At 44.8% G+C, this 25,014-nt stretch overlaps 1 protein-coding gene across 1 annotated transcript in view; it reads left to right on the plus strand.

The window, feature by feature from the left end:
- Positions 1-3,741: 3,741 nt before the first annotated feature.
- Positions 3,742-25,014, plus strand: part of CD109 (CD109 molecule) — a 133,798-nt gene continuing 112,525 nt past the window's right edge. The window contains exons 1-2 of the mRNA XM_084622946.1: positions 3,742-4,027; positions 13,875-14,035. Of these exons, the coding sequence (XP_084479072.1) occupies positions 3,927-4,027; positions 13,875-14,035 (262 nt within the window). The 5' untranslated portion in view covers positions 3,742-3,926. The remainder of the gene's footprint in view (positions 4,028-13,874; positions 14,036-25,014) is intronic.

Below are 25,014 nucleotides of genomic sequence, written 5' to 3' on the forward strand. Positions count from 1 at the left end.
CAGGAAGAATGTGTGCGCAGAGAACAGTGCTCCAGAGGTCCTCAGATGATAAAATAATAAATAAGGGACTATTGTATTTAACAGTTATATTGCAGTATACCTAGAGTTCAACCAGGTCAGGCCAATGCTACCAATCTGTGCTGATTAGGCCTCAACTAGAGCATTGTGTCCATTTCTGGGTGCCACATTTCAGGAAAGATGTAGACAAACTGGAGAAAGTGCAGAGGAGATCAACAAAAACAATTAAAGGTCTAGAAAACATGACTTACGAGGAAAGATTGAAAAAACTGGATTTGTTTAGTCTGGAAAAGAGAAGACTGAGGGGGGACATAACAACAGTTTTCAAGTACATAAAAGGTACAAGGAGGGAGAAAAATTGTTCTTAACCTCTGAGGATAAGACAAGAAGCAATGGGCTTAATTTGCAGCAAGAGAGGTTTAGGTTGGACATCAGGAAAAACTTCCTGTCAGTGTGGTTAAGCACTGGAATAAATTGCCTAGGGAAGTTGTAGAATCTCCATCATTGGAGAGTTTTAAGAGCAGGTTAGAGAAACACCTGTCAGGGATGGTCTAATAATGCTTAGTCCTCCCATGAGTGCACGGGACTGGACTAGATGACCTCTCGAGGTCCCTTCCAGTCAGTGGTGCAAGTAGAAATCATTTCTTGCTGGTACTGCACTCATGGGAAGGACACAAGGGGGGACATGTGATCTCCCCACGTGACCCTCCATGTGACTTCAGCCGAGGGCCCCACCTTCTGCCAAGTGAAGGGAAATCTGTTCTCACTGTGAAAGATGGTGTTTGGTGTCACATGGGCAAGTTACATGTCCATCACCTCCACCCATATTCTTGTTAGAATGTTCACAGGAAAAGTCCATTAAGTGTAGACAGGCTTTTTCCAGGGTCCATTGTTAATGGGGCATTCAACTTGACTTGTCCCTTCATGTGCTGGCTAAATACCTTGTGGGTATTACCATAGGAGCAAACATGTAATAAACATAGCTAATATTCATAACTTCAGATACCAAGATACTACATGCATAAAAATAGCATAATCATAAGTACCAGCTATTTCACGTACATGACTATTCCCAAAAGAGATTCTGAAAAGTCATACCACATACCTGAGACCCTATGTGCCAGCACCATGCACCACTAGAGTTTTGTTATCTGTTATGTAACAACAGAGCTGGAGCCAGTGACATAACTCTGTTTAGTCTAAAAGGGCAAGGTTATTTTTTAGCTGTTCAAGTGTGACTGAGCCTTTAGTCAGTGAGGGCATACTGGCTGGCACACATTCAGGTTAATGGGCTTCAGTGTTCCTTTTCAGTTAACTTTTTTAATGTTCATAAACCTGGTGTGTGCTGAGGTGGTTTAAATCATAACAAAAGTCTTTAGGTTTGCAAATCAGTGAACCTCTGTTTCCTAGAGATTTTATTATTTATTTATTTTTGCTGGTCATAATGTGGGAGGGTATCCTCTCTGCCCCCTGCTCATGAGGTTATGTATATGTCTTGTAGTACTCTTCTGAACACCAGTTGGAAGGAATTTTTTTTTTCCAGTAAGTGTGGAATGATTCTTTTCTCTTAGAAGGCATGTAATTTTTTCAGGTACACACTGATTGACACGGACAACAATTGGTGCTCTTAAACTTTCTTCAAATTCCATAGAAAATTAAGTTTAACTATATTTTCCAGTACAGTGATGAAATGGGGGTTTGTATTACAAACATCAACATGCTTAACTACTCACTTTCCCCCCACATATGTAGTATTTCTGTCTGTTTATATGGACTATGGGAGTTGGGTGATGAGCCATTTCAGCATATATATGATTTATTAAAAGACAAATCTTAAGTAGAACTGTATTCTATACTGCATTATGGTATAGTACCCAAACATTGCATTTCAGTGGGAGATTCAACTTCCTTTATAGGAACAGAACAGACTCCTGAAACTCTTACTACAAAAATGGTCCATAGTCATACAGACAGTCCCATTGTCTTCAATGGGATTGATCAAGGGTTTACAGGATTAGGTTACAGGTTTGTAAATTGTTCTGGATGAAACTGAGAATGCCTGAGCTGTCAGATCAGAAGGAGGTTCATTCGAATAAAGGTGGGCAGATGTGTGATAAGTCTTAGCTCCATTGCTAAGAGGAGGAACCTATTTTCAGCAAAGTTCTTGGCAGATTCCTGAGGCAGCTGGTTTAAGGTCATCAGTGTCCGGCATTATAATTTTCACTTTAGTTCTCTTACCCTCAAAGCTGGAAAATGAGGCATTTGTTTTCTTTGTTTTGTTGCTTCAGTTCCAGTTAACAAAATGCATGTTAGACTAGTTTGGCCACAAAGAAGAATTCTGTGTACACTGGGGACAACACCTGATTCCTGTCAGGCTGCAGAACTGGGCTGACATCAGAATCCAAACATCCTCTGGTCAGTGCAAGCAGAGGCATTTCTCTAATGATTTGGACTTGATGTGATGCAGTATGAATGTCACGGATAATTCAGACCAATGGGGAGAAACAGAATCAAAAACACTGTTTAAACATCTTCCGTCCCCTCTCCCTTCCCCTCTTGAGAACTCCTGACCAAATAACAGCACAATACATATGCTAACAAACTTAAAGCCTTTGTTTAAGTTTATTAGCGTATGTATTGTGCTGTTAAAGTCATATAAAGAATAAATGCCCTCTCTAGCCATGTTCTGCTCCTTTAAGGAGCAGAGCCTAGCCCCACCTCTTGGGGGTGAGGGGGCTAGCCCCAAGTCTTTCCGGTACCCCATACCCGCTAAAAACGTCCTCCCGGTACTGCGTACTGGAGGGTACTGCCCTACTTGCACCACTGCTTCCAGTCCTATGATTCTGTGAATCAGCACAAGTTAAACTAGCCCTAAAGTGGCTCTAATTTGTGCAAAGGGCCCCACTGTTCCCATGGCCAGATCCAGGAGCGGGGGTGGGAGTGTGGAAAGATGACTTCCGATTACTTTGGATCCCACTTGAATCCCGTGACAAGTGCCGCTGGGCTGAACCTGACTGGGGCCAAGCCCAATCCACAGCTTCGCAAATAAGCCAAGTGAAGTTGCCAGTCACAGTTGTCTATTTAACACATCGATCACGATTATTTTTGGTTTTTACATTCACGCTGGAGTGTACGAGAATAGCGTCAATATTGTTTTTGTTTCAGAAAGGGCAAGAGGTGGGAACTAGATCAGAACACAGCCCCTTAGAATAGCCCTGTCTGGAGAGAGAGAGAGATCTCATCTATAGCTGACACACGCCTTTAGGAAACGCCCCTGCGAGATGCCTATTTGGTTGCCGTCTCTCTGAAAGTCTGACTCACAGTCTAGGACAATGATTGCATGTTTTCCACTCAGCCCAGTTTCTTTCAAGCTTGAACTCGTCTTTAACTGGGGGCGGCTGGCAGGGCTTAGACAGGTGGAGAGGTGGGGCTGGCTATCAGGGGCATCCTGGTGGTGTTTCAGAGTAGCAGCCGTGTTAGTCTGTATTCGCAAAAAGAAAAGGAGGACTTGTGGCACCTTAGAGATTCACCAATTTATTTGAGCATGAGCTTTCCTGAGCTACAGCTCACTTCATGGAGACTAGCGCACTTTGGCCGGCAGGCTTCAAACGCCGCCACATCCCTTCCCCCGCGCTCTGCAGCCGCCCCTGCTGGCAGGGAAGGGCCAGAGGCCGTGTCAGGGCGGGGGGAGCGGGCCGGTCTATTTTGGAGCCCGCAGCCCTCGCAGCAGGGAGGAAGGTTGGGAAGAGCCCCGGGTAAAGCGAGAGGGAGGGGTGGGGCGGCAATAAGGAGCTTCTTTCACTCCCCGAGCGGGCACGCCCCGCCCTGCGGCCAGCTCCGGCGGGACGGGAGCCAGGGGAGGAGGCCAGCAGCATCCCGCGAGCCGCTTTGCACACTCCCGGAGCAGGATGCTGTTCCCAGGCCGGGCTGCACCGAGCGGCTCCGCTCCGCTCTCCTTCCTTCATCTCGTCTCGTGTCTCCTGGCAGCGTCGGCTGCCGCTGCGGCGGGGTATGGACGAGGGCGAGCCGCGGGGGGCGGGAAGAGGGGGGCTGGCTGGAGGCAAGGCGCCGTGCGTGCGGTGCCCCACTCAGGCCTGAACGCGGTGCTGCGGCGGCCGGATCCTCCCGTTTCCAGTGGAGCAGGATCGGGGCCGCAGAAAGCGATGGCCAGTCCTTGGCCTCAGCTGGGGCCCGCTGAGACGTTCCCTCCCAGGGTGATCACAGCCCTGCAAATAAATGGAGCAAACTTTATAGCCAGCTGCTTGCCCACTCCGACTGCTGTACGGTGCATTTCACATGCACTGCGTGTAACATTAATGTGTCGTCCCCCCCCCGGTAGGCAGTGAGTCATGGGTAGGAGGAACCAGAGAAATCCCTTTGCTTTTCTGTGCGAGGGAAGGGTGCTTTATGTTCAATAACCTCCCAGATAGGGAATGCGTTTTTTGGATCTCCTCTTGTGTTTCACTGGGATTTCCCCTCTCCCATGCTAAATCTGTTGTGACACAAAATTACCTGAGCCTGCAGCATTGAGATGGGTGTGCGGCGTCCCCTGTTTTCTTTCTTGTTTATTTTCTAGGAGTTTCACAGACAAACCACAGCTTTTAGGTGCTTCTTTGGGATTTAAGTTGCATTTTTTTAAGCTTGGGGCCTTAGCCTCCTCCCACTGAAGTCGGTGGAGGAAGATGAGGCACAACGGGCCCCGATCCTGCAGGTTCCTTTGTGCGGGTGGACCCCCTGTGCCCGCCTAAGGTTCCATTGACATTAGTGGGTCTCTGCACTGGCATTGAGGTTTGCCTGCAAAGAGTAACTTCTGTGTTACCAGAAATTAATTTGTAAGTTTGCTTCCGGACTTGATTCCCATTTTGGTAGGTAGCAAAGAACGAATGAGTTAAACTGGACATTGGCACTGACACTACCCTATCAATAAAGTATCTTCAGTGTAATCTCCCTCTGTTAGAGGGAGGTGAAATGATTGGGCTTGTACAGTAATGCTGTTATGCTTATAAGCAGCACACACAATCTTTTAAAAGGGGATAAGGCAATACGCTGCATTTACTGAGAGTACAATTTAAGCATTAATATCAGCATATGCTTCCATTCACCCCCCCACCCCCCAAGGTTCTGCAGGTGGATCTAAAAGTTACCAGTCCTTAGTGTTGCTTAGTCAGTTCCAGTGCCCAGCTGAAACTGCACACAAGGGAGGGGAGCTGGGTCTCTGTTAAATGCATTCAAAGCTCCAGTGTTGATGCAGAACAAACCCAAAGTCCCATGGCAACACACTCTTCTTTTATCATAATAAGTTCCCATACAAACCTATGGACCTTGCTGTGTCACACCAGAGCTGTCAATCATGAGGTATTCAAGGTTGTTCTTAATCAGCATTATTTTGAGTTGTTACCAGGAGTATCTGCAGCTGTTTCTTATCTCGTCCCCCTGGCTCAACTCCTTATCTTGTCCTTGGGGTGTATGCCTTTGCTTTAGGGTCATCAATCTGCCATCTAATAAAGTTGTTGCCTCTTGACTCCTCCACTCCTCTCTTGACCATCCAGCCCAGTTGTCTTTTTTCAGTTAATTAGTAACACACACACACACACCCAGCAAAGAATAAACTCAGAACTATTTCTTCTTACTAATTCAAGGCTAGCAAAATGGAGTACAATTTACTTGAGGCAATTTCTACCCATTAGGCTTTTGGCCTACATTGTTTGTATAAGCCTCTGACTCAACATGCAGTAGGGTGAACATAAGAATAGCCATAATGGGTCAGACCAAAGGTCTGTCTAGCCCAGTATCAATGCCAAGTGCCCCAGAGGAAATGAACAGAACATGTAATCATCAAGTGATCCATCCCCGGTCGCTCAATCCCAGCTTCTGGCAAAAGAGGCTAGGGACACCATCCCTTCCCTATCCTGGCTAATAGCCTCCATTAATTTATCTAGATCTTTTTTGAACCCTATTATAGTCTTGGCCTTCACAACATCCTCTGGTAAGGAGTTCCACAGGTTGACTGTGCGTTGTGTGAAAAAATACTTCCTTTGTTTGTTTTAAACTTGCTGCCTATTAATTTCATTTGGTGACTCCTAGTTTGTGTGTTATGAGAAGGAGTAAATAGCAGTTCCTTATTTACTTTCTCCACACCAGTCGTGATTTTATAGACATCTATCATATTCCCCTTTAGTCATCTCTTTTCCAAGCTGAAAAGTCCCAGTTTTATTAATCGTTCCTCATACGGCAGCCGTTCCATACCCCTAATAATTTTTGTTGCCCTTTTCTAAACCTTTTCCAATTCCAATGTATCTTTTTTGAGATGGGGCGACCACATCTGCATGCAGTATTCAAGATGTGGGTGTACCATGGATTTATATAGAGGCAATATGATATTTTCTAGCTTATTATTATCCCTTTCTTAATGATTTCCAACATTCTGTTTGCTTTTTTGACTGCCGCTGCACATTGAGTGGATGTTTTCAGAGAACTATCCACAATGACTCCAAGATCTCTTTCTTGAGTGGTAACAGCTAATTTAGACCCCATCATTTTATATGTGTAGCTGGGATTATGTTTTCCAATGTGCATTACTTTACATTTATCAACATTGAATTTCATCTGCTATTTTGTTGCTCAGTCACTCAGTTTTGAGAGATCCTTTTGTAGGTCTTTGCAGTCTGCCGGGGACTTAACTATCTTGAATAATTTTGTATCATCTGCAGATTTTGCCACCTCACTATTTACCCCCTTTTCCAGATCATTTATGAATATGTTAGATAGGACTGGGCCCAGTACAGACCCTGGGGACACCACTAGTTACCTCTTTCCATTCTGAAAACTGACCATTTATTCCTACCCTTTGTTTCCTATTTTTAACCAATTATCAATCCATGAGAGAACCTTCCCTCTTATTCCGTGACTGCTTACTTTGCTCAAGAGCCTTTGGTGAGGGACCTTATCAAAGGCTTTCTGAAAATCTAAATTCACTATATCCACTGGATTCCCCTTGTCCACGTGCTTCTTGACCACCCCCACTTCCCAAAGAATTCTAGTAAATTGGTGAGGCATGATTTCCCTTTACAAAAACTATGTTGACTATTCCCCAACAAATTATGTTCATCTATGTGTCTGACAGTTTTGTTCTTTACTATAGTTTCAACCGGTTTGCCCGGTACTGAAGTCAGGTTTAACACCCTGTAGTTGCCGGGGTCACCTCTGGAGCCCTTTTTAAAAATTGGCGTCACGTTAGTTATCCTCCAGTCATTTGGTACAGAAGCTGATTTAAATGATAGGTTACAGACGACAGTTAGTTGTCCTGCAATTTCACATTTGAGTTCCTTCAGAATTCTTGGGTGAATACCATCTGGTCCTGGTGACTTATTACTGTTTAGTTGATCAATTTGTTCCCAAACCTCCTCTAATGACACCTCAATCTGGGACAGTTCCTCAGATTTGTCACCTAAAAAGAATGGCTCAGGTTTGGGAGTCTCCTTCACATCCTCAACCGTGAAGACCGATGCAAAGAATTCATTTAGTTTCTCTGCAATGGCTGTATTGTCCTTGATTGCTCCATTAGGGTATTGTCTACACTACGAAATCAGGTCGAATTCATAGAAGTCGGTTTTTTAGAAATTGGTTTTATATATTCGAGTGTGTGTGTCCCCACAGAAAATGCTCTAAGTGCATTAAGTGCATTAACTTGGCGGAGTGCTTCCACAGTAGCGAGGCTAGCGTCGACTTCCAGAGTGTTGCATTGTGGGTAGCTATCCCACAGTTCCTGCAGTCTCCGCTGCCCATTGGAATTCTGGGTTGAGATCCCAATGCCTGATGGGGCTAAAACATTGTCGCGAGTGGTTCTGGGTACATATAGTCAAGCCCCCGTTTCCTCCCTCCCTCCGTGAAAGCAAGGGCAGACAATCTTTTCGCGCCTTTTTTCCTGAGTTACCTGTGCAGACGCCATACCACAGCAAGCATGGAGCCCGCTCAGGTAACCGTCACCATATGTCTCCTGGATGCTGGCAGACACGGTACTGCATTGCTACACAGTAGCAGCAACCCATTGCCTTCTGGCAGCAGACCGTGCAATATGACTGGTAGCCATCATCGTCATGTCCGAGGTGCTCCTGGCCACGTCGGCCGGGAGCGTCTGGACAGACATGGGCGCAGGGATTAAGTTTGGAGTGACTTGACCAGGTCATTCTCTTTAGTCCTGCAGTCAGTCCTATTGAACCGTGTTATGGTGAGCAGGCAGGCAATACGGATTGCTAGCAGTCCTATTGCATCATCTTCTGCCAGGCAGCCATGAGATGTGGATGGCATGCAGTCCTTCTGCACCGTCTGCTGCCAGCCAAAGATGTAAAAGATAGATGGAGTGGATCAAAACAAGAAATAGACCAGATTTGTTTTGTACTCATTTGCTTCCCCCACACCCCTGTCTAGGGGACTCATTCCTCCAGGTCACACTGCAGTCACTCACAGAGAAGGTGCAGCGAGGTAAATCTAGCCACGTATCAATCAGAGGCCAGACTAACCTCCTTGTTCCAATAAGAACAATAACTTAGGTGCACCATTTCTTATTGGAACCCTCCGTGAAGTCCTGCCTGAAATACTCCTTGATGTAAAGCCACCCCCTTTGTTGATTTTAGCTCCCTGAAGCCAACCCTGTAAGCCATGTCGTCAGTCGCCCCTCCCTCCATCAGAGCAACCGCAGACATTCGTTCCGCGCCTTTTTTCTGTGCGGACGCCATACCAAGGCAAGCATGGAGGCTGCTCAGCTCACTTTGGCAATTAGGAGCACATTAAACACCACACGCATTATCCAGCAGTATATGCAGCACCAGAATCTGGCAGAGCGATACCGGGCGAGGAGGCGACGTCAGCGCGGTAACGTGAGTGATGAGGACATGGACATAGATTTCTCTGAAAGCATGGGCCCTGCCAATGCATGCATCATGGTGCTAATGGGGCAGGTTCATGCTGTGGAACGCCGATTCTGGGCTCGGGAAACAAGCACAGACTGGTGGGACCGCATAGTGTTGCAGGTCTGGGACGATTCCCAGTGGCTGCGAAACTTTCGCATGCGTAAGGGCACTTTCATGGAACTTTGTGACTTGCTTTCCCCTGCCCTGAAGCGCATGAATACCAAGATGAGAGCAGCCCTCACAGTTGAGAAGCGAGTGATGATAGCCGCGTGGAAGATTGCAACGCCAGACAGCTACCGGTCAGTTGGGAATCAATTTGGAGTGGGCAAATCTACTGTTGGGGCTGCTGTGATTCAAGTAGCCCATGCAATCAAAGATCTGCTGATATCAAGGTAGTGACCCTGGGAAATGTGCAGGTCATAGTGGATGGCTTTGCTGCAATGGGATTCCCTAACTGTGGTGGGGCCATAGACGGAACCCATATCCCTATCTTGGCACCGGAGCACCAGGCCGGCGAGTACATAAACCACAAGGGGTACTTTTCAGTAGTGCTGCAAGCTCTGGTGGATCACAAGGGACGTTTCACCAACATCAACGTGGGATGGCCGGGAAAGGTACATGACACTCGCATCTTCAGGAACTCTGTTCTGTTTCAAAAGCTGCAGGAAGGGACTTTATTCCCAGACCAGAAAATAACGGTTGGGGACATTGAAATGCCTATATGTATCCTTGGGGACCCAGCCTACCCCTTAATGCCATGGCTCATGAAGCCGTACACAGGCAGCCTGGACAGTAGTCAGGAGCTGTTCAGCTACAGGCTGAGCAAGTGCAGAATGGTGGTAGAATGTGCATTTGGATGTTTAAAGGCGCGCTGGCGCAGTTTACTGACTCGCTCAGACCTCAGCGAAACTAATATTCCCACTGTTATTACTGGTTTCAGAGTAACAGCCATGTTAGTGTGTATTCGCAAAAAGAAAAGGAGTAATTGTGGCACCTTAGAGACTAACCAATTTATCTGAGCATGAGCTTTCATGAGCTACAGCTCATTTCATCGGATGCATATTGTGGAAACGGCAGAAGACATTATATACACAGAGACCATGAAACAATACCTCCTCCCACCCCACTCTTATTACTTATTACTGCTTGCTGTGTGCTCCACAATATCTGTGAGAGTAAGGGGGAGACGTTTATGGCAGGGTGGGAGGTTGAGGCAAATCGCCTGGCTGCTGGTTACGCGCAGCCAGACACCAGGGGGGTTAGAAGAGCACAGGAGGGCGCAGTACACATCAGAGAAGCTTTGAAAACCAGTTTCATGACTGGCCAGGCTACGGTGTGAAAGTTCTGTTTGTTTCTCCTTGATGAAACCCCCCGCCCCTTGGTTCACTCTACTTCCCTGCAAGCTAACCACCCTCCCCTCTTCCCTTTAATCATTGCTTGCAGAAGCAATAAAGTCATTGTTGCTTCACATTCATCCATTCTTTATTCATTCATCACATAAATAGGGGGATGACTACCAAGGTAGCCCAGGAGGGGTGGTGGAGGAGGGAAGGAAAATGCCACACAGCACTTTAAAAGTTTACAACTTTAAAATTTATTGAATGCCAGCCTTCTTTTTTTTTGGGCAATCCTCTGTGGCGGAGTGGCTGGTTGGCCAGTGGCCCTCCCACTGCGTTCTTGGGCGTCTGGGTGTGGAGGCTATGGAACTTGGGGAGGAGGGCGGTTGGTTACACAGGGGCTGTAGTGGCAGTCTGTGCTCCAGCTGCCTTTGCTGCAGCTCAACCATACACTAGAGCATACTGGTTTGGTCCTCCAGCAGCCTCAGCATTGAATCCTGCCTCCTCTCATCACGCTGCTGCCGCCACATTTGAGCTTCAGCCCTGTCTTCAGCCCGCCACTTACTCTCTTCAGCCCACCACCTCTCCTCCCGGTCATTTTGTGCTTTCCTGCACTCTGACATTATTTGCCTCCACGCATTCGTCTGTGCTCTGTCAGTGTGGGAGGACAGCATGAGCTCAGAGAACATTTCATCACGAGTGCGTTTTTTTTTTCTTTCTAATCTTCACTAGCCTCTGGGAAGGAGAAGATCCTGTGATCATTGAAACACATGCAGCTGGTGGAGAAAAAAAAAGGGACAGCGGTATTTAAAAAGACACATTTTATAAAACAGTGGCTACACTCTTTCAGGGTAAACCTTGCTGTTAACATTACATACTAGCACATGTGCTTTCATTACAAGGTCGCATTTTGCCTCCCCCTACCGCGTGGCTACCCCCTCAACCCTCCCTCCTCTCCGTGGCTAACAGCGGGGAACATTTATGTTCAGCCACAGGTAAACAGCCCAGCACGAACGGGCTCCTCTCAGTGTCCCCTGAAGAAAAGCACCCTATTTCAACCAGGTGACCATGAATGATATCTCACTCTCCTGAGGATAACACAGAGAGATAAAGAACGGATGTTGTTTGAACGCCAGCAAACATACACTGCAGTGCTTTGTTCTACAATGATTCCCAAGTACGTGTTACTGGTCTGGAGTGGTAAAATGTCCTACCATGGAGGACGCAATAAGGCTGCCCTCCCCAGAAACCTTTTGTAAAGGCTTTGGGAGTACATCCAGGAGAGCCACGAATGCCAAAGTAATCCTTTCACATGCTTGCTTTTAAACTATGTATAGTATTTTAAAAGGTATGCTCACCGGAGGTCCCTTCTCCACCTGCTGGGTCCAGGAGGCAGCCTTGGGTGGGTTCGGGGGGTACTGGCTCCAGGTCCAGGGTGAGAAACAGTTCCTGGCTGTCGGGAAAACCGGTTTCTCCGCTTGCTTGCTGTGAGCTATCTACAGCCTCATCATCATCATCTTCTTCGCCCCCAAAACCTGCTTCCGTGTTGCCTCCATCTCCATTGAAGGAGTCAAACAACACGGCTAGGGTAGTGGTGGCTGACCCCCCTAAAATGGCGTGCAGCTCATCATAGAAGCGGCATGTTTGGGGCTCTGACCCGGAGGGGCCGTTTGCCTCTCTGGTTTTCTGGTAGGCTTGCCTCAGCTCCTTAAGTTTCACGCGGCACTGCTTCAGGTCCCTATTATGGCCTCTGTCCTTCATGCCCTGGGAGATTTTGACAAATGTTTTGGCATTTCGAAAACTAGAACGGAGTTCTGATAGCACGGATTCCTCTCCCCATACAGCGATCAGATCCCGTACCTCCCGTTCAGTCCATGCTGGAGCTCTTTTGCGATTCTGGGACTCCATCATGGTCACCTGTGCTGATGAGCTCTGCATGGTCACCTGCAGCTTGCCACGCTGGCCAAACAGGAAATGAGATTCAAAAGTTCGTGGTTCTTTTCCTGTCTACCTGGCCAGTGCATCTGAGTTGAGAGTGCTGTCCAGATCGGTCACAATGGAGCACTCTGGGGTAGCTCCCGGAGGCCAATACTGTCGAATTGTGTCCACAGTACCCGAAATTTGAGCCGGCAAGGCCGATTTAAGCGCTAATCCACTTGTCAGGGGTGGAGTAAGGAAATCGATTTTTAAGAGCCCTTTAAGTCGAAATAAAGGGCTTCATCGTGTGGACGGGTGCAGGTTTACATCGATTTAACGCTGCTAAATTCGACCTAAAGTCGAAAAGTAGACCAGGGCTTAGTATCTCGATTGTCCAGTAGCCCCACTGGTTGTTTAGCAGGCTTCCTGCTTCTGATGTATTTAAAAATTTTTGGTATTACTTTTCGAGTCTTTGGCTAGCTGTTCTTCAAATTCTTTTTTGGCCTTCCTAATTATATTTTTACACTTCATTTTCCAGAGTTTATGCTCCTTTCTATTTTCCGCATTAGGATTTAACTTCCACTTTTTAAAGGATATCTTTTTGCCTCTCATTGCTTCTTTTACTTTGTTGTTTCACCATGGTGGCTCTTTTTTGGTTCTCTTACTATGTTTTTCAGTTTGGGGTATACATTTAAGTTGAGCCTCTATTAAATGTATTTAAATAAAATCTATTTAAAAAGTTTCCACGCAGCTTGGAGGGATTTTACTTTTGGTGCTGTACCTTTTAATTTCTGTTTAACAAACCTCCTCATTTTTGTGTAGTTCTCCTTTCTGAAATTAACTGCTACAGTGTTCGGCTGCTGTGGTGTTTTCCCCGCCACAGGGAATTTAAATTTAATTATATTATGGTCACTATTACCAAGGGGTCCTGCTATATTCACCTCTTGGACCTGATTCAGTGCTCCACTTAGGACTAAATCAAGAATTTCCTCTCCTCTTGGGGTTCCAGGACTAGCTGCTCCAAGAAGCAGTCATTTAAGTTGTCAAGAAACTTTATCTCTGCATCCTGTCCTGAGGTGATTTGTACCCAGTCAATATGGGGATAGTTGAAATCCCTCATTATTATTGAGTTTTTTATTTTAATAGCCTCTCTAATCTCACTGAGCATTTCACAGTCACTATCACCATCCTGATCAGGTGGTTGGTAATACATCCCTACTGCTATATTCTTATTATTCCAGCATGGAATTACTATCTTATTATTCCAGCATGGAATTACTATTACTATAGAGATTCAATGGTACAGTTTCGTTCATTTAAGATTTTTAGTTCATTTGATTCTATGTTTTTTTTCCACATATAGTGCCACTCCCCCACCAGCACGACCTGTTCTGTCCTTCCAATATATTTTGTATCCTGGTATTACTGTGCCTCGTTGTCTATCCTCATTCCACCGAGTTTCTGTGATGCCTGTTATATCAATATCCTCATTTAATACAAGGCACTCTAGTTCACCCATCTGATTATTTAGACTTCTAGCATTGTATATAAGAACAATAGGGTGTGTGTGTAACAGCAGAAATATAGAATTTGTCACCAACATCGTTATTGCCTTTTGTAAAACAAGATTATTAAATACCAGACTGTGATGAGTGGATTTGATTTACTCCTCTTCCCCTTTTATGTTTTCCAGACCCACATTTCTGGTGACAGGTCCCCGGAACATTAGGCCTGGTGCAAATGTGACAATCGGGGTAGCTCTGTTGACAGACAGCCTTCCACAAGTCACAGTGAGAGGTGAAGTACTCAGAGGGAATGATACTGTGCTACATGGAGAAGTTACCTTTGAAAAAGGTGAGTTGGCAGGAACAGCCTAGAGCAGTGGGTCTCAACCTTTCCAGACTACTGTACCCCTTTCAGGAAGATGATTTTTTCTTGCATGCCCCAAGTTTCACCTCACTTAAAAACTACTTGCTTACAAAATCAGACATAAAAATACAAAAGTGTATTACTGAAATATTACTGAAAAATTGCTTACTTTCTCATTTTGTCTGTATGAAATTTTAGTTTGTACTAACTTTGCTAGTGCTTTTTATGTAGCCTGTTGTAACACTAGGGAAATATCTCGATGAGTTGGTGTACCCCCTGGAAGACCTCTGCATAACCACAGAGATACACATACCCCCAGTTGAGAATCACTGGCCTAGAGAGATTTACATGAAGATTATTCTTCCCCTCCTCCCCGAAATATCAGGGCTGTTAAAAATACATTAAAACATGAATTTTATTGGACTTGTTTTACCAAGTATGGTCAATAAAAGAAGAAAAATCCTATTTCCATCTAAATATAGTTAAAGGTGGAACCGTTTGCTGAATAGTTAATGATTTGTGTGTGTGTGCACCCATTAACTCATTATAAGCACTTTGAAAATAATATGTGTAGTAGGGGAGTGTCATTTTATATGGTACCTGTGTGGATCTTTAAAGGACTCTGGACTCTAGGACCTCATGAGTCCAGTACAGAAACCCACTCTCTTTCCTATATTTATTGGAAGGATTCAGAGACCAGGCAGGAGCATATGAAGTGTCAAAGCCTCTCATAAAGCAACCAAGCCCCATTGCTTTATATATATTAGGCAGACTGAGAAAAAGTGTGGGGCCAGTGTGGGGAGGAGGCTGCCCTGATCACATAATGAGGTGGCTATCACTCAGAAGAGTTGAGTGAGAAAGTCTCTCTTTGTTTTGAGGCTATGGCCCAGAGTCTGAGCTGTATGGCTAAAGGGTTGAAGGCCACCTTTATGACTCCTGAATTCTGGCGCTGGCTGATGACTGCTCCTGTTTATGTTGTAAGTTTAGAGTAGTTTGAGAGCTGCTGTAATGTATGCTCAGGTGGCTATAGCCAATGCTGGCAAGTCTGGCTGCTAGGAATAGCTGGAGCACTGAGGTGCTTCATACCTTGGATCTGCTCCAAAAGAGCGTTGTTATTGTTAAATTGCCCACCTTTGGGCCCAGATCCCAAAGTTAATTGAAGTCAGTGGAAGGGCTCCCATTGATTTCAGTGGACTTTAGATCAGGACCTTGGAGATGTAGAACAGAGCACATATTCACTAGAAAATAGGCTGAACACCCCAAACTCATTCCATGAGAGGGTGACTGAGAATAGCTGCCACAAACATAGAAGGACCCATTCCACTATGAAGTCCCCGAATCATCCAAACCGTTCCCCAAGATCATTTTGCTTAAAACTATCGCCCTGATTTTCCTCATTATAGTGACTGATTCTCCTCTTATTTCAAAACTTTCCCACACACTACAATATAATATAGATATGAACCCATGCTGAGTAAAACTTTGTCATATGACATCATCACACAGAACTACACAGTATAATGATGGGCAGTGGGATATTTCAGTTTGGGTAATAGGAGGCTGACTATTTTCTCCCCTCTCTTCTCTGGAAAAATCAGTTCAGGGAACGTATAAGTGTGCAGTAATGATTTATGAGGTCACAAGTGAAAGTATGAATTTGTCTACCTTCAACAGAGACCTCATCCAGCTATAAATTGTTGGACGTGAAGCTAACATGGCTTTTAGAAAAGATTTGTTGGACACTTATGATACAGATGTTTGTATAACACTGTATAGTTATATTAACACAGTAAATCATTCTGTTTTAATAAATACAGGCAAGTGTTGAAATAACAGATGATACACACAGAAAGTGTTTAAGACAGTTCAGCACTTTCTAGATTGCTTTTAAACTTGTTACAGCAGCTCGTTTCCCCTCCTCATCTTGTCTGAGGCTGAATATTCTTGGGCTCACAGTGCCCCTTCAGATACTCTGTTGTTTTGTTCCTGGAAGGAAAATAGAATGCACATTTATTGTAAAAGCTGCTCTCTTCTTCCCTTCCTTTCTCTTTTAATTTCCCAGCCTATCTTCCTCTGTCTCTGTTTCTCTTGACAGCAAGTCTGGCTTGCCTGGTATGGGCTGTTATTGTTTACATTTGTTTAATGCCTAAGAGGGCACCAGGTAATTTACCAACATATGATCAGACCAGTTCCTGCCCCGAAGAACTTGCAATGTGTGGACCTGATTGTGCAATGTGCTAACGTCAGTGGGGGCTGTGAGTGCTCAGACTCAGGCTCTAAGCAGACAGCATATTGTTACCCTTTTTGACCTGAGCAGCTAGCCATAGTTCAGGGTCTAGCAGGTTGTTCCGGTTAGGAGGAGAAATTGATGATAGGTATCTGTTTGATGCAATTTTGTGTATTTACAGAGAATGTACAAAGTCCTGTTTCCCTGAACACAGGGCTTCTCCCAAGGCCACACCATTCTCACACACCCACCCACAAAATATCTCTGGTAAAAAAATATCCAGTGGAACCCTCCAGGCTTATGATGCTAATTTTTGGACAGACTCCATTCTGCCTTGTTTTAGGTGAGGCGCCTTAATGTCTCTTGCAGATATCTTAGATGAAGGGTGCATTCACACCCATCAGTTTCAACGAAGTTTGAACCCAACTCATAGCAACTCAACTTAGATATATTTAACTCAACTCATATATATATTTTTAAGACATGATCTAATTCAAACAGGAATTATTTTGGGGAAGTTATATGGCTTTTGTAAACAGGAAATCAGCTTAGGTGATCACAATGAACCCTTCTGGCCTTGGAATCTAGGAATCTATAACAATACCACATAGAGAGGAGTGGGGAAAAGATTTAACACAACACTTAAAAATTGTCTATTTAATTTTAACCCCAGCTTATATACCTCTGTTTCTTGTCAGTTTTTATACTTTTCCTGATTTTCTGTTTGATACATGGAAAGGCAATAAAACAGGCACTGGAGATAAAGGGTTGAGAAAGTGGCAGGGCCAGAAGCAAGCAAGCTGTACCAGGCTCTTGCTCTCAGAGCAGGGCTTGTTGGGAATTGGAGGAGTTCTGTCCTGGTAGCACCGAAGACTATAAGTAGGGCCCTACCAAATTCATGGTCCATTTTGGTCAATTTCAAAGTCATAGGATTTTAAAAATAGTCAATTTTATGCTTTTAGATGTTTACATCTGAAATTTCACAGTGTTGTAACTGTGGGGGTTCTGACCAAAAGGGGGAGATGGGGTGGGGGTTGTGGGACTGCCACCCTTACTTCTGCATTGCTGCTAGTGGGGGCATCAGCTCAGAAGTGAGGGTTGCAGGGTATGCGGGGTTGTCGCTTTTGAGGTGGGGGTGGGGTCAGCCTTACAGATGGGCAACTGCCCAGGATCCCATAGTCAGGGGGCTGCTGTGGTCCCCTCCCACAGCCTGCCCAAGGTCCTTTTAACCCCGGAGCACTGGGCCCAGAGCTGGGGAGGAACAGGGCTAGGGATGCTCAAGCTGGGGGCTCCTACTGTGCGCCGGGGTCCAGCTGCTAGTCCCAACCGGGCTGCGTTGGGACAGGACTTCCTCTTCCCCTGCAGGGGCTGTTCCTGGGGCTGGGTCAGACCCCCCCCAACCCCCAGGAGCCTCCCCTGGCTGCAGGAAGCTCAGTGGCTGCTCTCACTTCAGCTCAGCTTTGAAGGCAGCACAGAAGTAAGGGCAGCACGCTGGAAGCTGTAGTAGGAAGCTCCACAACTGCTGACTGGGAGCCCAGCTCTGAAGACAGCACATCCGCAGAGCTTCCTGCAGCTGGGGGAGGAGGAAATCCTGTCCCTGCCCAGCCTGGCCAGGACTAGCCGCTGGAGCCCAGCCAACAGTAGACCCCCCCCCCACAATAGCCAGATTTCATGGGGGTGATCGTATTTCACGGTCTGTGACATTTTTTTCATGGCTGTAAATTTGGTAGGGCCTTAACTATTAGTATGGAACTACTGTGACTCAGAGATAAAATAGCCTATCAGATTAAACTCTTCAACTACCCTCTGGACAGCAAAACAATCTTGTGTTAAACTATGTCACGGTTGAATATACTGGCCTGAAATTGTTGCTTCTGTTAGTGGTGTTGACACATTGGATCATGCCAACTGGCTGATGTGGTGACATCATTTTGAGATATACTGTTTCTACGGTGCTGTTACCTACAGTGATAGGCTGGCAGCTGTTGATATGTTACTTATGGGCAGGACACGTTTTGGTGGGGTACCTGAAGCTATTGACCATAATATGTATCCCACAACCTGGGAGTGGTTCTCCATGTATTCATCAGTGCAATGTAATCTGAAGGCCCCAGTTCAGTAAGGTACTTAAGCATGTGCTTAACTTTAAATGTGTGAGTAATCACTTCCTATTCAACAAAGCACACGCTTAAAGTTAAGCATGTGCTCAAATGATTTGGGCCTCATGGTACTTAAGCATATGCTTAACTTTAAGCATAAACTTAATAAGTATAATTCCAAGTACTTTGCTTAATCAGGGCCTCAGTTGGCATGAGAATTTGTTCCTTATTTAACATAACTCTTGCTTTATGTAAGAAATACAATAGAGTTGTCTATTCTCTAACGGTTGACAGGTTTGTAGTTTTAAATATGTTATAATTAAAATTTTGATTCCTTAGGGAGTTTTGAGATGAGTCATGAGATAAATACTGTGGCAGTATGACTAGGTTCACATCTTTGCCTTGCTTACTAAGTAGTGTAACAAATGAAACAGACATATACTGATGACACGCTGGTCTGTGATCCATGCAGAGAGACAATACAAAAGTGCTGCTCACCTGAGCCTGGCTTCATGTACCAGAAGCAAAATATCAGACACTGATGCAGCAAGTGAGATTATTTAGAAGTGATGCTTTGGTTTGGAGACCTACCTTCCTGGTACTGGGATAGAAAGGGACACACTGAATATGTCTGCAAGTAGAAACACATGTCTAGAGGAAAAACGTATACGAGTAAACAGGACAAAAACATGCCCCTGGGACATGGGAAGAGAAGGAGCTTGTATTTTCTGCAGTAAAACTAAGAAGAATATAGAAAGAATAGCTCTGGAGAAGATATGACCATGCACATCCTCATGACATTAGGGCCTTGCTACAGGTTCTGGGTAACACCACTATTAGAAGAACCTTCAAGTTGAATGGAGGTGAATATAGAAGCGTCAGTATTGCTTATATCAGAAAAGGCGTATCTTCCAATCTACATGAATTGCTCTGTTGACATTCATGGGAGAGCCACTGACAATGATGGGGACTATAAACATGCAGGTTAAACTCCATAGATAGAGAGCTCCAATGTCTCTGATTATGGTCTTTATTCCCATACATGAGAAGCCAGTGATGGATCAAAAAGATCCAGCTGAATTGGCGAAAAGCTCACTTGGTGGAGGAAAGTATAGCCGTCTAGCTACAGTATTAAAGGAACATGCTTTGGTTTTCAAAGGAGAAATGGAGAGCATGTAATATTTCACTGTAAAAGCTGTCCAATGAGCCAGGCAGCCCACCCGAATGTTACAAGGAGAGCGTGAGTTTGCCATATGCCATCAGATCATCAAAACAGATCTGGAAAGTCTAGTCAAGACAGGAGATGTGTCATGCATAGACAATGAGCAACTGGCATTGTTCCAGCGCTTAAGTTAAAAGAGAATTTGGGGTGGTTTCAAAGTGACTCTAAATCCAGTCTTATGTGCAGAACAATATCCTTCCTCGTAGTTAACATTTATTTGATTCTTTACCAGGCAAAACGTTATTGAAATTGAGTCCTGCCAAACTTACTTACAAATGCAGTTGGAAGAAAAAATCCTAGGGGAATGCTAACAATAGCAGTGCCTAATTAGTTTTACTGACCCAAATAAATTTTTCAAAATGTAAGCTCAACAGAAATGCTTCCATTAATTAAAGAAGAAGAAAAAGAAAATAAAAAGTCAACTGGAAACAAAAACATTCTCTTTGCAGGGTTTGCCATCTACACATTGCAATAGGTTCTAGTGCATGAGAACGGTTGTGGTAATTGGGCCTACAAATTGTGAGCTTAACTGTAACAAATACATGTAAGTTAATAAGAGGTCACAATTGCCTATAACAGGGATTGGCAACTTTTGACATGAGTCCCATCAGGGTAATCTGCTGGTGGGCCGCTTGACATTTTGTTTATGTTGACCATCCACAGGCATGGCCCCCCGCAGCTCCCAGGGGCTGCAGTTCACTGTTTCTAGCCAACTGGTTTTCCCCTTCTTTTCTTTATCTTTAATAAAAGATTAAAAAAAAACCTTAATGGTGTGTTTGCCATGGTACTAAGCAGCCCAAGGCCACTGTATATCAAATTCTGGACCTTGTTTAACAATTTTTCGTGTTGGACAATAGCTGGCTTATGCTAACACCTGGGCCCCTATAGTCCATCTAAATTAAAACAACAGAGCTTGATTATGAAATTGACTTTAAGCTAGAGTGAAAACCAACATAGAATCATAGAATATCAGGGTTGGAAGGGACCCCAGAAGGTCATCTAGTCCAACCCCCTGCTCGAAGCAGGACCAATTCCCAGTTAAATCATCCCAGCCAGAGCTTTGTCAAGCCTGACCTTAAAAACCTCTAAGGAAGGAGATTCTACCACCTCCCTAGGTAACGCATTCCAGTGTTTCACCACCCTCTTAGTGAAAAAGTTTTTCCTAATATCCAACCTAAACCTCCCCCACTGCAACTTGAGACCATTACTCCTCGTTCTGTCATCTGCTACCATTGAGAACAGTTTAGAGCCATCCTCTTTGGAACCCCCTTTCAGGTAGTTGAAAGCAGCTATCAAATCCCCCCTCATTCTTCTCGTCTGCAGGCTAAACAATCCCAGCTCCCTCAGCCTCTCCTCATAACTCATGTGTTCCAGTCCCCTAATCATTTTTGTTGCCCTTCGCTGGACTCTCTCCAATTTATCCACATCCTTCTTGAAGTGTGGGGCCCAAAACTGGACACAGTACTCCAGATGAGGCCTCACCAATGTCGAATAGAGGGGAACGATCACGTCCCTCGATCTGCTCGCTATGCCCCTACTTATACATCCCAAAATGCCATTGGCCTTCTTGGCAACAAGGGCACACTGCTGACTCATATCCAGCTTCTCGTCCACTGTCACCCCTAGGTCCTTTTCCGCAGAACTGCTGCCTAGCCATTCGGTCCCTAGTCTGTAGCTGTGCATTGGGTTCTTCCGTCCTAAGTGCAGGACCCTGCACTTATCCTTATTGAACCTCATCAGATTTCTTTTGGCCCAATCCTCCAATTTGTCTAGGTCCCTCTGTATCCTATCCCTCCCCTCCAGCGTATCTACCACTCCTCCCAGTTTAGTATCATCCGCAAATTTGCTGAGAGTGCAATCCACACCATCCTCCAGATCATTTATGAAGATATTGAACAAAACAGTCTGTTTTCATTATCTGTACAATACTGAATGATGTGAAAAAAGTCAATGTACAGCATAAGTATAGAAAGAAAATTAAGTTTTAAAAATACTTTTACTTATAATAACATATGTTAGAATTTAAGGAAACTGAAAAAACATTTTGATTCATAAAATATGACTTAGGTTAAGCTTTATTTGTTTGAGCCAAAATGAAGGAGAGTTGCTTTATCAGCAGAGGATCATACAAAATACTGGGGGTCTAAATTACATGTTACAGTTCAAGAAAGAGATCTTGGAGTCATTGTGGATAGTCATTCTCTGAAAACATCGGCTCAGTGTGCAGTGGCAGCAAAAAAGCTAACAATGTTAGGAACCGTTAGGAAAGGGATAGATAATAAGACAGAAAATATCATAATGCCACTGTATAAATCCATGGTACACCCGCTCCTTGAATACTGCATGCACGACTGGTTGCCCTATCTCAAAAAAGATATATTAGAATTGGAAAAAGTACAGAGAAGGGCAACAAAAACGGTTTGGGGGTATGGAACAGCTTCTCTATGGGGAGAGGTTAAAAAGACTGGGACCGTTCAACTTAGAAAAGAGATGACTAATGGGGGATATGATAGAGGTGTATAAAATGGTGACTGGTGTGGAGAAAGTGAATAGGTAAATGTTATTTACTTCTTCGCATGACACAAGAACAAGGGGGGTCACCAAATGAAATTAATAAGCAATAGGTTTAAAACAAACAAAAGGAAGTACTTCACACAACACACAGTCAACCCATGAAACTTGTTGCCAGGGGATGTTGTGAAGGCCAAAAGTGTAGCTGGGTTCAAAAACTAATTAGATAAGTTCATGGAGGACAGGTCCATTGGAGGACATTAGCCAAGATGGTCAGGGATGCAACCCCATACTCTGAGTGTCCCTAAATCTCTGACTGCCAGAAGCTGGGATACGATGATGATAAAGGATGGATCACTGAATAGATTGACTGGTTCTGTTTGTTCCCTCTTGGAGCATGTGGCACCGGTCAACTGTTGGAAGACAGGATACTGGGCTAGATGGACCAATGGTCTGATCCAGTGTGGTGATTCTTATAATCTGGTTGAAAATAGCTTTCATTATTTGTATGCATTAACTATAAATTTCTTGGAATAGTAAATTAATTTATATGCATTGATTGTACATCCCCTCTGTAGTGAAAGAAACAACTGTTAATAGAATTAACTGTGAACTAGAGAGCTGTACAAATTATCTTCCAAATGAATATTTGCTAAACATGACAGAGGCTGTGAGAATGACTAGCAAGCTCAGACAAGTACAATGTCATCCATGTCAATACTGGAAAAATAGTTCTTGCCAGAAGTTGTTTTGCATACTTAACAATATGGCTCTGACACGAAACAGTGGAAAATACTGATGAATGGTAAGTTGTGAAAGAACAATTTAGTAAGGATGAAAATACTAGATATGCTGAATCCCTTGTGTTAACATAAACATATCACAGTGTTTCTTTTCAGTATAGTTAATATTCTTCAGCTGTGCCAAGTGATTCATTGATGGTTGCAGAGGATATACTTGAAAATCTGAAATGTGGTTGCTATGAAATTGTGAGGCAATGGCATCTGGGTAGGGCGATGTGACACTCATACATCCTCAGTTCTCTTAGTGACTGTGGTTTAAAACAAAAATAGAACAGGTGAGAAGTAGTTCCAACTCTTTACGAAAAAAAGTATTACGGGATTGTACAGTTGTTGAACAACCTAAAGCTAAATGATAATGAACTGTGATGAGTTTTTTGCAGAAAGACGAGGTAACATTCCTGTGCAATACTCCAACTGTGCAGTGCAATTAGAATAATTTCTACAATGCAGTCATGAATAAAGGGAAGGTAGCTTAGAATCACAGGAAAGCAGGGCAGGAAGGGACCTCAAGGGATCATCTAGTTCAGCCCCTAGTGCTGAGGCAGGACCAAATATACCTAGACCATCCCTGACAGGTATTTAACCTCTTTTTAAAACTTGCAATGAGGGGGATTCCACAACCTCCCTTGGTAATCTATTCCAGAACTTAACTATCCTTTATAGTTAGAAAAATTTTCCTAATATCTAATCTAAATCTCTCTTGCTACAGCCCATTAGTTATTATTCTGCCTTCTGTGGGCATGGAGAACAATTGATCATTGTCCTCTTTTAACAGCCTTTAACATCTTTGAAACCTGTTATTAGGTCCCCTTCTCAGTCTTCTTTTCTCAAAACTAAACATACCCAGGTTTTTTAATCTTCCCTTAGTCAGTGCAGAAGGACCCCAGTGAGAGACACTATCAGAATCTAGTCTGGAAACCTGCAAGCCGCTGTTTGAACAGAGACTAGATTGGAGAGGGCACTCCAGGCACCAGGCCTGAAGAGACCTAACCCTCGACTGGATCGGCCAGGGGCTAAAATAAGAACAACTGTTGCTCGCTTTGGACTATAACTCTGTATCTAGGGTATTTGCAACATTTCTTGACAGCCCTGGTAAAATAACCTTCCCCTTAGCCATAAGTCTGTGTGGTTACTGGGACCCACCAGGGCTAGCTGCCTACAAGGCCTAGCTGCTGAAGCATGTACAATGCTTGCCTTCAAGTCATGGTACGCTTGGCATGCTACTGGCACCTAAGGGGTTGGTGTACTCCAGCACTGAGCAGCTGCAATAATTACACAGTTAATGCACTCCCAAGGTGCTGCACCATTGCTTCCCTGGTTTGCTCCCTGCCAGACCACTTCTCTTCAAGGAGAAAGGTGAACATTAAACAAAATAAATCCAAGGTAAATCTCACCTCTTCTGATGGTCCAGACATCTTGTGTCCTCAGCAAGTCTGGTAGAGTCCCAATAGTCAGAAGTCCAAGGGAGTTGAACCTCCCACAGTTCTGCAAGGAGGTACTAGTGTAGGTCTGTTCACTTCCATTGGCTGCCAGCAGCTGTATATTCTTAAGAAGGTGATGTTTGGGGCTTCAAGGGGAAGAGACCTGCATATGACTGAGAAGTATCCAATCACACATGACTCTGTCCAGGCTGGCAACCTATCCTCACTCCCTGGCCTAACATACACCCTTGGTAACAGTTATATAGTCCTACAAGTGTTACTAGGATGTTGTCTCAGACTATTGGAAAGGGAACTGAATAGCTATAGAGCAGTGGTTCCCAAACTTGTTCCGCCGCTTGTGCAGGGACAGCCCCTGGCGGGCCGGGCCGGTTTGTTTACCTGCCGCTTCCGCAGGTTCGGCTGATCGTGGATCCCACTGGCTGCGGTTCGCTGCTCCAGGCCAACGGGGGCTGCGGGAAGCGGTGAGGGCCAAGGGACGTGCTGGCCACCCTTCCCGCAGCCCCCATTGGCCTGGAGCAGTGAACCGTGGCCAGTGGGAGCTGCGATGGGCCGAACCTGTGGACGCGGCAGGTAAACAAACCGGTCCGACCCACCAGGGGCTTTCCCTGAACAAGCGGTGGACCGGCTTTGAGAAGCACTGCTCTAGAGGATGTCGGCTAT

Source organism: Lepidochelys olivacea, assembly GCF_965140295.1.
Source record: "Lepidochelys olivacea isolate rLepOli2 genome assembly, chromosome: 3".
NCBI classification, from domain to species: Eukaryota; Metazoa; Chordata; order Testudines; family Cheloniidae; genus Lepidochelys; species Lepidochelys olivacea.